General features: G+C 39.4%; 1 protein-coding gene across 2 annotated transcripts in view; it reads left to right on the top strand.

Annotated features, from left to right (window-relative positions):
• Nucleotides 1–14,655, top strand: part of Fmn2 (formin 2) — a 291,955-nt gene that overhangs the window by 257,627 nt on the left and 19,673 nt on the right. For both annotated transcript variants that reach the window (XM_035444830.1, XM_027418908.2), the window contains one exon: nt 6,268–6,417. In XM_035444830.1, the coding sequence (XP_035300721.1) occupies nt 6,268–6,417 (150 nt within the window). The remainder of the gene's footprint in view (nt 1–6,267; nt 6,418–14,655) is intronic.

Below are 14,655 nucleotides of genomic sequence, written 5' to 3'. Positions count from 1 at the left end.
TCTGCTTTCTGGTGACCATTATTCTGCTCTCTGCTTGTTATGGGATCAATATTTAAGACTTGAGGGTTATTTATTGTTCACATGCAAGGACTTTTTTTGTCTTCACTACTTGTAACTTTTTCTCATTTTTCCTTCATTTCTCTGATTTTTTAAAATATTCTTTGTATTTCTTTTCCTGTTAATATCGGCATGTCATGCCATGTTTATGAACCATTGTGTTCCTTCTTGCCTACTCTTTGTGTGTTAAGTGGTCAGTTTTGATTTCATGTTCTTTGCTAACTTCTATTACTGCCTCTTCACTGAGTCTTTCCTGTTTTGCATTTCATTTTTATGACTCTGTTGTTTTAGAAACATGCTTCAGCATGTCTGAGGAAAGTGTTTTCATTTGTTTCTTGGGCGTATGTCCCTGGCAGGTTCTTATTGGTCTGTACCCATGGTTTTCTTCCAGGTTTCTTGCTGCTTTTAATAGATTAGCTCAGGAATAAGTCTCAGTCTTCCTTCCTTTCTTCCATGGTCTTGTTCTTCCATTCCACTAGTTTCTTTTCTTTTTTAGCCTTAAGTCTTCCCTATTATCTCCATAATTATCTGACCACCATGAAGAACCTACTGCAGACTAAAAGACTATTTGTATGTATATAAATTTTATTTCTATTCTCCATTTTTAAAATAGAAAAATGTACCTTTTCAGCATTTGTTTTTGAGACAAGATCTCACTTTTTAACACGGACTGGGCCAGAATTCACTAGATAGCTCAGACTAGCCTGAAACTCACAGCAATACTCTCTCTTCAGCTCTCCTAGATGCTGGGATGACAAGCATGAGTCATCACACCCAGCTCAACGTTTTCTTCTTTCATTCTGCTTGCATACTTTCTTTGTTAAATCAAGCATAATTTGTATATCATATGTAATACAACTTACATGTTCTCTTCAGTGAGTGATTACCAAAATGTGTTTTTACAACAGTGTGTTGTGCATGGTGACACAATGTCAGTAATCTCAGTACTGGAGGCAGAGGATCTTTGGATTCAAGGTTAGCCTTGGACACACAGTGAGATCCTTTCACACCACTCCCACTGGGCCTTGTCCTGCCACAAAACAGGTCTATGACCTCAATCTATTTATTCCATTGCACCGAGGGAGGAGATCAATGTTCTCATTTCTGCCAATTTAGATTGATTTTTAATATATTCAACATTAATATGATGTCTATTGTTCTTGCTTCAGTTTCTTCTGCATGTGTTTGTGAGATTCATTCAAGTGTACATATTACTCGTGGCTTTCATATTACTAAGCAATATTTGATCATACCCATAGATAGGTTTGTTTATCCATTCTCCTGTCGATGGACATTACCATTTTTGTTTAGGGTTATTGTGAATGTTCCTTCTGTGTGCACATTTTCATTCTTCATGGAAATGATACATAGGGATATATTTTGGGGGTCATCTAAGAACATGGGTTTAGCTTTCTAAACTGTCAAACTTCAAAGTCATATAACATTTTACACTTTCAAAAACAACAAGTTGTATTTAAACTGTTATCATCAACTTATGTCTTTGTCAGTGATTTTGTTTATCAGGACCCTACGGTTCTGAATTGGCCATGATATGTTATCTGATTTAGAAGTTACTGTATCATATTGGGTAGTGTCTTATCAAGGATGATTTCCCTATATTCAATAAGTATAGCTTTATTTATGATGTCTGCTTTGTTTTTTAATATCAAAACCAGAGAAATTCTGATTTCACAAATGTGCTCTGTGGTGGACCTTCCCTTTGAGAGTGTTCATGTAAAATTAATTTTCTTTCTTTCTTTCTTTCTTTCTTTTTCTTTCTTTCCTTCTTCTTCTTCTTCTTCTTCTTCTTCTTCTTCTTCTTCTTCTTCTTCTTCTTCTTCTTCTTCTTCTTCTTCTTCTTTTCGAGACAGGGTTTCTCTGTGCAGCTTTTGAAACCTATCCTGGCACTCACTCTGGAGACCAGGCTGTCCTCGAACTCACAGAGATTCACCTGCCTCTGCCTCCCAAGTACTGGGATTAAAGGCATGAGCCACCAATGCTCGGCTGGTTTTATTTCTTTATCAAATGTTTGGTTACCCCTCTGTGAATCAGTTTTTGCCAGAAGTATTTAAACATGGTAATGATCTTGAATATGAGTTTACAAAAATTTCACCTCTTTGTTAAAAAGTAATTTGCTGAAAACAATTCCATTTTTTTTAAGAAATTCTTTAAAATCCTTTAGTACATGTTTCAGTTAGGGCTACTGTTGCTGTGATGAAACACCATGACCAAAATCAATTTGGGGAGGAAAGAGTTTATTTTGCTTACCCTTTCATCATCAAATGTAGTCAAGGCAGGAACCTGGAGGCAGGAGCTGATGCAGAGGCCATGGAAGGATGCTGCTTACTGGCTTGCTCCTCGTGGTTTCTCAGCCTGCTTTCTCATTGCACTCAGGACACAAGCCCAGGATAACACCCCCCCACATTGGGTTGGGCCTTCTCACAACAATCACAAATATGACCAGTTTCTCATTCAATCAGCATCATAGAAATGTTCTTTTATAGGAGATGGGAACTAATACAGAGACTCACAACTGGACAGTGTGCAAAGAGTGAGAGATTTTAGAAATCGCAATCCTAAATGAGAGGTCTACATCAAGTCCCTCCTCTCAGGACTCGGGGAACAATGCAGAAGTGGAGGCAGAAAGGCTGTAAAGGTCACAGGGGCTGAAGAACACCAAGAAAATAGTGCCTTCCGCACACAGCAGAACTGACACACTTATGAACTCTGAGATACCACAGTAGCTAGCATGCACAGGACCTACACGGGTCCAAGACAAGAAGAGATCCGGCATTGAGAGGGGGAGTGAACATGAGCCTCCATCCCTAACCCAGAATCCGTCTCCAACTGCAAATGCTTGCAAACGAAAAATCGGTTTTCTCCAATGGAGTCTCACTAGCTATACAGAGAATACTTAAGCAAGGCCCCACACTCAGCAGTACATGGCCAGCACAAAATGAACTCAATACTATTTTCTTTTGTCTCATAATGCTTTGTTTGGCACCTTTTACCTTGTTTTTTTGCATTTATTACTTTCAGGTCAAAAATTAGAAAAAAACATTTTAAAAATCAAACATCCTCACACTTACAATTCATAGGCACACTTATTTGGTATTTCCATGCTGAGGAGTGACAAATGATAACCTATGAAATGTCATTAAACAATTATGTTCCACATGTAATAACAGAATATATCAGGATTTCAGACCCCCCAGTGTCCATGTAAAAGAGATGCGGTAGCACCCGTCTGGTATTTTGGAGAGGGGTAGGGTTTGGGGGTACGAAGAGAGGCAGATCTCCATGGCTTGCTAGATGGTGAGTAGAGTTCAATGAGAGACTGTCTTAGAATACAAAGGTAGAGTTACAGCATAAGACACTAAAAGTCATCAAACTCTTCACCTATGGTTATAGCCTCTATGGGCATAACCTTTGCAGGCAAATATAGCCTCTCACACCAACATATATGCATGAACATGTGAACACAACATACCAATATATACACATTCAAACAAGAATTTTTAAATAAAATAAATCCTAATATTAGAATTAGTTTTAATGTAGAGAAAATGTTTATAAACTATACATATTTATATTAACATGTAATACTAATGCATAATATATAATGTTAATTTGTGTGAAAATATTCAACAGACAAGTTGGAGATTCGTTTTCCCTTATGACATGACAAAATTGTTAAAAATCTCTCTCTTGTAGATGAAAAGGTTAAGAATAATGTCATTAATGGTTTTCCCATGTGGCGAGTTAGAACTGGAATCCATCTTTCCACATCTTCTCACTCTAAATCATGTGGCCTCACCTTTGTACCATGTTGTTTTATGATAAAACTTCCAAAATATTGCAAGATAGCTGAGTGGGTGGATGAGTTATTATAGCTTCACAGACTGGGCTCCTTGGTAACAAAAGAATAAATGAGCAGTCAAATAATTCGAGGCATAGGCTAAATATATCACAATTAATATATCACAAACATTCTCCAGGAACAAAGGACAAGTGAGCAGCTCTCCCTGCAAGCATGTCTGTATATACTTTATTAGATTTCAGAAGAACTAGATGTGCCTTACACCATTTATACTCTCTACTCTCTGACATCTACTTACCACAGCTCTGCCAGTTGCAGCCCATTCTATAGCCACATTCCCATGCCATCACTGTGGCAGGGAGCATCTGACGATGAAATACACTTCACATCATCCCCTCACAGCATTTGCAGACTACATACACTGTGTCATCTCCCTACTAGGCTACCAGAGGCACACATAAAATCAAAACAGTGTTGCCTTCTCTTCCTAGAAGCCAAACATTGTGTTGCTCAGGGACAGTCATGTTGTAAATTTAAAGGCAGAACAGATTCACCCCACATTAGTTAACCCAAAGTCACAGATATACATATGAACTTTCGTTTGTTTTTGTTTGTGTTTTGTTGTTAGTGGTACTGGTGATGAAACCTAGGGCTTTGAGAATGCTAGGGAGGTTCTCTCTATCATGGAGTTATTTTCTTATGGAGACATCAGCCACCAACTTCTGGGGGGCTATGTGTGTCTGTGTTCTTGTGTGTCTGTGAATATAAATGCATGCAGGATGCAGAGATCAATGCGGAATATTTTCTTCAATCGCTCTCTATCCTATTTTTTGAGACACAGTCTCTTACACAACTGGGACTCATAAAAACAAGGAGGATTGATGGCAGGAGAGCCTCAGGGATTCTCCTGTCTCCATCTCCTTGTTGCTAGCATTACAAGTGTGAGCCACAACTACAGCTTTTTTACATGGATGCTGGGTCCTCAGGCTAACACAGGGAGCATTTTACTGCCTGAGCTGTATTCCCAATCTCTCAGCTACCAACTGCTAAATCAACAATGGTCAGTCTCTGGGGAGACTACCAAAACTGGCAATGCTGACTCCATTTCAAGTTATAATGGCTGGGTACTAGGAAAAGTTTTCAAGTAACAATAATCTAGGCTCAGGTAAGCTTTGTTGACTACAATACCACCACTCTGTGGTTCTGAATTTTACTGTTGTGTTTGCTGTTCAGTCACCATTGAACAACCTTCTGAGCAAACTCACTATAAAAGGCCTCATCTTTTAAATGTCCAAATTATTTTATAGCAAAAATTTTACATCTGCTACATGATAAGTTGGATACATACTCATGCATATGCATATATACATTCCCGTATTTATTTGTTCACATTTTTTAGTTATTTGGAAAAATCAGGTTGCCTTACGAGTTTTTAATTCAGCATAAATCAAGCTTGATGTCTATAAGCAGAAATACTGCTGGCCATCGGCCAAAGTGATAAAAAAGATAAGGTTTATTTGCACACCACTTTTTGTGTTGCACCTCTGACCCTCTATGACATTCTGTGACCTGCTGTCCAACTCTCCTCAGTGGTAATGACATAATAAACTGTTGACCAGGCTCCTGTTTAGGGAACTGTTTTCATGGCTTGGAGAGGTTTTTTTGTCAAGTTTTAAACCTATTATTTACTAGTTGTGTGTTCTTTGTTGAATGACCCATTTGAAACTTGAGCCTTTCTGTAGCCACAATACAATAAGCCTTCTGAGTCACACCAACAGAAAACTAGGCCTGATCTCTCCACTGTCAGTGTCCATTGTGTGCTAGCTGCCACCTTGTTGTCTAGATAGCAGAATTTATTTGTGTCTCCTAAGTCTCCTACAGCCCCTCCTTCATCCATGAACACAAGAACGCGAATTATATACATGTGGAATTATATGGACATAGAATACATATTAAGTTAGTGAAAAGCAAATGCTATATTTGTTTAGAGTTTACTAAGCAAGGTTAGGGTCACTACTTCTTGATACATCTCCATGTTGTCCACAGTTCTTCCTTGAAATATGTCATGTGACTCTCTGGAAATGGAATTTGCCCAGTTGTAGTTTTTAGTATTCAGACAATTTTTGTTCACTACTCTTATCTTCAACTAAAACTCTTATGATACAACATAGAACTAATGTTGGTGCCCAAAGACTCAGATATACCATAATTGAAATAGCCCATATTTGAAATAGCCCATAATAGAAATTACTGTTGGTGCATGGAGAGTTAGAATCTCTCTGGTAATAACAATTGTGCATGAATGAAATCAGCATTTGGATGGAGAAGGAATATCCCATATTGGAAAGTAATCATAACTTTTATGTTCATGTGTGTGTATGCTTTGACAGCTTTTTGGAGACCACAGCCTACTACTTCATGAAACCAAAACTTGGAGAGAAGGAGGTGTCCCCAAATGTTTTCTTCAGTGTCTGGCATGAATTCAGCTCTGACTTTAAAGACTCTTGGAAAAAGGAGAACAAACTGATTCTGCAAGAGAGGTAGGTATTTTCATTTTCACAATGGCATTTAAAACTGGTATTTTATTAAGTGTGACTCCACTGGGGGTTGCCAATTTTTATAGCATGAATGAAAACTTTGATGGCCCTCACCCTGGGATAGCAAGTTGAAGAGGTGCTGATACTTGGCAGAACTTAGAGTTTGACTAAGAGGAGTGTGAGCTAGGCTGTGATGTGACAGAGAGTGGCTGAGGGTAGGGGCAGTGCCATTGTCTAGTAAAGTAAGGTTTCTTGTGGAAAAAGAAACACAAAAAGAAAAACCATATGAAAGACTGAATAACCCTATAGGGATAAATCTCCCCTCTACAGATTGTTAGCAAAGGCTGCAAAGGTCAGCGGAATAGTTTTTTTTTTTTTTTTTTTTGCTTGCTTTTGTTCAGTTCATGGTATATTGTCAGTTTCATCAATTCATCTCAAAATTCTAGCCAGATGTCTCCCCAAACCATAGATGATCATGCTTTTTGAAAAGACCCCTCAAGATTCTTGTGGAATTACAACATGTTTCCTAAAATAAATCTGTTCAAGAATGAAGAGAAATTTTTCCCTCTTGAGTATGTGAAATAATGTCTCAGGGATTATGAAATTCCACAAAGGCATATTAAATATTAACTCATGAGGAAAGCTAGCCCTCCCAGGGCAGCCTCGCCAAATAGCTGGGTCTAGTGGGAAAATGAAAGGGAAACATAATCCACTCAGAAAGCAAATCCTAACCCAGAACCAATTAGCACACTTCCTCACACCCCTGCTCTCTAACAATGGCTTTGCTTTAGTTCTTTAGAGTGCTTACATCCCAAGGGACATGGTTCATCTCTGCCATATTCCGTCATTTTCTGCTCATTATCTTCAGGTTGGTCTGCTCGCACATACACCATGATGTGCACCTAGGTTTCATTTATGAGTAGGCTTCCCCGTCTCCTTACGTGAACAGTTAATTGCTAGCATTTGTTGTTAGTCTATATGATGCAGACATGGCCTCACTTCTACAATTGAAGCTATGCATCATCTCTTGTGACTCACTGGCCCCTCAAATCTAGACTAATCAGGAAGTTCCAAGTTCAATGAGAGACTATCTAAAAAAATAAGATGGAGAACTAATTGTCAGAGTCACCCAAAGTCAACCTCTGGCCCCCACATAGGTGCATGTGTACCCATACACACATATCTACACACACACAACACACACACACAACAGACACAAAAAATAGTTATACTCTAATCTGTGTTCTGCCATACATTCATTTACATATCCCTTCATGCATATATTAAATATTTTTATCTCTACCCACCAAAATGCTTGCTCAGTTTAAAGGGGTATAAAGGGGAAATATTTCTCAACCCTAACACATTAAAATGCTTCTCCTCTTAAATCTCTAAATTTAACTTTTTTTTTCACCTAGAAAAGCATCTGAAACCCACTCACCCTGTTGTTGGAAGTAGAAAACATAGCATTTTGTATAGAACAGTTATTGGTAGCATCTCTTGGATTAGGGACCTCTGATTTGGGCATCAGCAAGACAGGAATAAGTTTAAGAATAGCTTTCCTGACATGTACATAAGCACATCACAGGGGCAAGGTAGACTCAATCATCAGTATTTCCTGCATCACCAGACAAAAATGCTGGTAAGAAGATGCTGTCTGAAGGAAAATGTTGAGACTCACGGACTCAGACACACTGTAACCTAAAATCACTTCTAGTCTCTGCTTAACATTCCTGACAAGTTCTGTCTCTAGGTGACATTAACACTACCTGTCTTACCACATTGAGTTATTGAGTCTGATACAGATCATCTTCACTTTTTAACTCCTTTGACCATCCAGTCTTTGTTCTGATGTCCTAGACTTGTCACATCCTAGAAATATGCTAAGGGCCTTTGGATACACACATGATGACTGCATTTCATTTGCTGCTGTACTATGAATTGGTTAAGTCCGAGTCCTTCTTACCATCCCCTTGTAATTTTACTACATTTGCTTGTGATAAAGGTCTAAAGTAGGACATGTGGCAGGCAGGAAGGACTGGCCTGTTATGCCTCTCAGCAAATGATGACCAGGCTGCTTTGAAGAGCGGAGCCATTGATCAGACATGTTTGCACAGTGTTGTCCCTTTGCTCAAAGTTGGGCGCACTTCATAAGTAAAACAAAAGCATGAGGTTTGAAAATGAACAATTTCAAAACAACGAATATCAGCTTTATTTCTGGTGTTTTACTTCACACTATAAATTCTCTTGCTTGCACCGTAGTGTTTATTTCACATGGGAAGGCTATTGTCCACATTTCTGGGAGAGCACTCACCTGTGACTTAGCCACAGTCTTTCCACTTTGGTGCATCTGTATATATTTACTGACTTGACCTGTTACATCACTTTCAATGACATGGACATGGAAATACAAACCTAGCTCTCTAGAGCAATGAACATGTTCTTCCTGCGTAATTTTGAGTTGATCATTATGGGTCATAAAGACCCTTCTCCAAATACCTTGAACAAAATGAGAGCTCTTGTTTAGATACTCTGGCCACAGAATGGTGGGGGAAGAACTTGCCTATGAAATGCCAAGATGCAGAACTCTGCTGGTAGTCAGCAGGTTGAGCATGCATCTCTGGACCCCTCTTTCTCTGCTTTTTTCCCTCTCTCTCTCTCTCTCTCTCTCTGTCTCTCTCTCTCTCTCTCAAAAAAAATTATTTTTTTCATGTGAATGGGTATTTGCTTGAGTATCTGTGGATCATGTGGCCACATTGCCCACAGAAACCACAAACTGGAAGAGGGGATAGGATTCTCTACAACCATACTTATAGATTTTTTTTTAGCTGCCCTGTGGGTGCTGAGACTCAAACTCAGTTCCTTTGAAGGTTATTCCCCCCTTTGTTTCCCTTTAAATGTCTTCTCTCTGCCTTTCTTTTTTTCTTCCTCCTTCCCCCACTTCTTGTCATTCTCTTCTTGTTCTCACTTCCCACCTCTTTCCCCTTTCCACCCCTTTCCCTGATCACACTCTACTCCCACTCTCTTCTGTGGATTCATTTCATTTTCCAGCCAAGCCTTTTCTTTAGTGGTAGACTCATGTCCTGTGGCCTTTATGAGTAGCCATGGCTAACATTTTCATAACAACACTGGCATAGGAAGTACTCTCTAGTGCCCTATAGAAGAATTCCAGAGTAAACTCCAAATGAACTCTGGCCAACTTTAGCTCTACTACTATGGCCAGCCAGGGGCCATCACAAATAGCTCAACTGCCCTTCAACCCAATCCTCTAACCAGGGCTCGCCATAATTGGCAGTTCCCTTCTTAGCATTTTTTGGGGGGGGGGCAATAAGGGATAAACAGTTTCTAAAAAAATGGAAACAGTGAACTACTGTCTCAGTTTATCAAACCTGTAAGGTGTGTCCATGAAATTGCCAAAGTAATTTATCATGTGCTATGTCGCTTTTCCCGGGGAGATGCAGACAAGTGTCTCTTTACCCCAGCAAGGGCATTAAGGACTGACCAAAGAAATGGTTTCATTCAGGTGTAGCTAAGTAAGCCATTGAGTTGTGGTGTTAGTTGTAGTATGATGCGATGCTTACTGGAACATAGCTAACATAAAAACAGCTGTATTCCCAAAAGGCCCATCCTAGATGGGCAATGAGTCACAAAAGCGACATCCCTGAAGATTCCTGCTGAACTCAGACTGCTCAGCTGATTGGAGAGTCATATGTCCCCAGCAAGTGCTGCTACTTTTTAAATTTTTGGGAGTTGCCTTGTGAGTCCTCTAATATCCTGAGCCTAATAGGTTTCAGTTACTTCCTGAGTTTTAGGGGGCTGCCTTTAAGAAGGAAATTTTTTGGATTATACCATTGAACTCTTATTACTGGATAAGATTTCCCATCTTCTCATTTGGTACTTATAAATAAATGATTCTTTAAGATTTTAAGTCCTGTCTGAATGTTCCTCACCATTTTATTTCTAACTGATACCTTATGATAGACTATGAAGAGTCTGCAATTCTGGCTTTGGATACCTTGTGAGACTTCATTGATGTGTTTAGTGATATAGTGAGTTCCCCTTCATTCTTGTTGAGTAGATCGGCCCTCTTTCTAGATGTGGTTTGAAAAGCATGGGGTTTTAGTTGCCTGCCAGTTATTAGCTATGGGATTGTCTAGAAAGTCATTCATCCATCAAGAGCAATGCTTCCCTCACCTGTAAAATGGAGGTGATTGCACCTCTATTGCAGCATCAATGTGTAGTTAGGATGAAATGGTGTGTGTGTGTGTGTGTGTGTGTGTGTGTGTGTGTGTGTGTGTGTGTGTGTATCAGAACCTACATGTTTAGAGGTTTGTTGGCTGTTCCTCTATCATTGAATATAAATTGTATCCACATTGAATCTTCAATAAGATGATTTAACATATTAATAAGTGAAGACATCATTCTAAGAAGAGTTTATAAATGCAAGGTTACTATGACACAGTTACCTTTTTTGTTTGGTTAAAATGTGTCTGTTCTTTTGTCTAAAATGTTACTGTATACTTCTATATGAATGTTGTCTGATATGATAGAATCCTGCTTTTATATGGACCACTAACCCACTGGTTTTGTTAAGTCAATAAAAGTGGTCTTTTCCATCTACTTGCTATACTTAAATTTATTAATAAGAAATTTTCCTTTAAAAGATTCAGACATGACATCACTGAACATCACAAAACATGGAAAGTATTTTTTTTCAATTCCATGTTACTGTAATATTTAGAAGGGCAGGGTATGTTAACAAATTCTACCAAGCCCCTGCCCCCAATGTCTCAGAGAGTGTGCTTATAATATATAAGACCATAGGAAAACTTTTGCATTAGTGTCACCCAGCCACATTAGTAAGACCTTGTAGAGCTGGGACAAAAGCCCAAATGATTAAGCACATATATCCATCTTGGTCCCTGACTAATGAACTGTGAGTTAGATCCTGGAAGAAGCAGGTAGCCCACCCCAGAGCAACTTCACTGCTCAATCTGCTTTATTGTGATTTGAAATCAGTATTCATCTAGAATTTTCATCTGTATAGCTCTGTTGTGTTATGTTTTTGTTATTCATTCATTACACCCTGAACTTTACTAGGCACTGAAGTGTTTGTTTCCTCTTGGGCAGTCTCATCTCCCTTGATTGTACCATCTAGCACTGAGCAGTGAAATATACAGCAGAGGATGAGGAGGAGTTGAGATCTAGCCAGAAGACTCTGAACATGGAGCCCAGAGCCCTTGCAAGAGGTTTAAAGACAGCTTAAAGCACTAAAATGATTTTAGACAACAAAAATCTGTCTCCAGAAAACTGGCGCCCAAGCTCCATGAAGTGTGGTATACCGTAATTTCATTTTTAATCAGTTAGACATTTTAATTCAATAAATCAATTGAGACATTAGTATGAGTTATGTTTAAAATGTTGTCTGATTTAATTTACTGGTTTATTTTACTTGGAGGCAGGTAGTCTTTGATGAACCAAGAGAAGGGCTAGCTACCCCTCTAATTGCACGAGCCTGTGGCAATCAGTCTGCATTCAGCCCAGCTGAGGTCTGTAATTAGAGAGAAATGATTTGGATGTTTGTTCTTACAAAGTCATTTATTATAGTGGAGATTTCTCTTGCCATGCTAAAAATTCTTTCCAAAATTTGTATTTAAGTGCACTGTATGTTCATATTCAGATTTAGGTATGATATTAGCAGAGAGAAGTTTGGGAAAGAAGAAACGGCTTCCGTGGCAATTGAAAATAAGTATCAAGGGAGATACATAAGTGGAATTCCCATCACCCACCTTTTTGTGAGACAGGATCTCATGTAGCCCAGTCTGGCCTCAAACTCACTAGGCAGCCAAGGATGACCTTAAACCCCTGACCCTTCTGCCTGTACCTCACTGGAATTACAGGTATGTGCCACCATAGTTTCTCTGGTAGAGACTGAGCTGAGGACTTCGTCCATGCTAGGCTGCTTTACCAGTCCATCCACAGCCAAGCTGCCAAAATCCCCTCCAGTTCTGTGCCATTGTGTGGTAGTTGTGATGGCACTGGCTGGTCATTTGCCCTTCCCATTAAGGTTCAAATGTTTAGAGAAATGACCCAGAAAGATATTCTCTTCCAGTTGCTAACTCTGTACCACTTGAGCTTTGGCAAGACAGTTGACAAGATTATCAAAATGGTAACAAGAAACTAAGTATGTATGGAGGGGGTCTTTATTATTGGCTGGTCCTAATTTACATACCTTAAGGTGTGAAGATCAGGGCAGTGTGTTTGTGATTATTTATGCCCTTCCATATGTCAGGGAGCGGCCCTGACTATACAGATCGGGACCTCTAAATAGAAAAGTAAACAATAAATGAAAGCACACATCTAAGCTACAGGTTTAGGAAATAAAAGGGGAATCAGAAGTTGATGATTATGTAGAAAGAATACCCAGGAGACTTTTCTCAAGAGGCAAGGTTTGGAGCATTTATGGAGTTTTAAGATGCCGGTCATGTGTGGAGACCCGACAGAGAGCTGGTAATATGGCATGTGAGCATTCCAGGCATATGGGAGAAATGATCAGAGCACCCTGGCAGAAACGGTCGTGTATTTTCCAAGAAAGATGAGCAATCAAAGGAAACTGATGAAGTGTGCTGGGACTTCACAGTCTACATCATGACGGGTTCATCATGAGTGATAAACTTTTTATTATCCATCAAGTAGAAAAATCAGCAATTTGGCAGGACGGGTTTCTGATGGGATGTGTGTGGTGAGATCATTGACTAGTCATATGGGCAGTGCATTGGAGAGTGGTGATGAGAAATAAGTTAGGAAATCACTATGGTTTGGGTGAAAGATGTGGCACTCTAGACTGTTTGAGGTCATGGAAGCTGCAGGAATTAAGTGTGTTGGGGGTGTTGTTTAGAGGGAGGTCTACACAGGATTGGTGATCCTGGTTTGTGGGGGGTACAATTCTAAGTATCTGCTCAGGCACTAACAAGCTAATACCAGTTGAGTTATGAGAAATTTAGGAAATAAGTCAGCCTGTCCTTTCTCTCCTAAACTGTTTTCTTAAACTCTGGATGTTAGCACATTCACTTGGTAAAGTTTAGTTCTCAGAGAAAGATGTGGACATCCCAGGCGGACATCTAAACAGGAAAGAACTTTATATTGGTTTTTGTCCTGCCTGTGCTTTGGGGAAACTTTTCTCAAATGCTTCTTGAGTTCTATCCCCAGTCCCTAAAAATTAAAAGGAATAAAGAAAAAAGCAAAGCATGTGAGCTGACTATATGTTAGTGTCAGTTTGTTTGCCTAGCATGCTCAAGTTCCTAGAGGGAAATAGAGGGAGAGAGGGATGAGATGGGGGCAGGAAGGGACAGAAGTAGGAAGGGTTGGAGGGAAAGCTTCCCATTCAAAAGCTAAAGCAGCTCTCAAGAGTTGTAGCTAAAGCACCTAAATAGGAAATTAGCACCCCAAACCAAGAAACCAGTTTGTCCGGAGGTATTTTTGCTTTAGTGGGTATTTAAATGCTGTACAATCTTTGAGTTTGTGGGAGCTTGGGAGCTATCTGAGCCATTGGTAGTTTCCCATCAGCATTTGTTAAAAGTATTTTTGATGATTTAGCTAAGTTTACAGTAGAAATATCTTAGATCAAAATATACTTCCTGGAAAATGTGAGTCAAAATTATCCCTCAAAAATAGTATCTTTTAACTTATATGGGCTGAAAACCGCTCCTATAAAAGCAAGATTTTTAAGGGGGTAATTCCCACTTCCTTTAAGATACACAATTTTAAGTAATATCACAGTTATGTCCTGTTACAGGAAGATGAGCAGATCCATTGGGTTTGTGTAATGGAAAGTTAGCAAGTATTTTGGTTTGCGAATACTTCTTCTGGAGCCTGAATTTTTAAGATAACTAAAACCTTTGGAATCAAAGTGCTCTCCACAGGCCCTCCTGCAACAACACTGCTTGCTGCTGACTCTGACTCCTTGGGGTTGAAGAATTCCAAGGAAGGAGCCACTTCTCCATCGGCCTCAGGGATTTCCTCTCAAATGCTACTGCTTTCCTGCTGTTGGAAGTGTTAATGTTTGAGAAGTCAAAGCTGATTCTTCTGCACCTAAAAATTAGGGCTGTAGAATAAATAATGTCTGATCAGAAACTAGGCTTGAGAGATACAATCGGAAACTAGGCTTGAGAGACACAGAGGGACAAGGTCGTCTTGGCAGTGTCTTAGATACTAGTCTCTGTATGAAGCCAATGACGAGCA

The sequence above is a fragment of the Cricetulus griseus genome, chromosome 5 (assembly GCF_003668045.3).
Source record: "Cricetulus griseus strain 17A/GY chromosome 5, alternate assembly CriGri-PICRH-1.0, whole genome shotgun sequence".
NCBI lineage: Eukaryota > Metazoa > Chordata > Mammalia > Rodentia > Cricetidae > Cricetulus > Cricetulus griseus.
The sequence above is the reverse complement of the archived record's forward strand: the minus strand, read 5'-3'. Positions and strand labels throughout refer to the sequence as shown.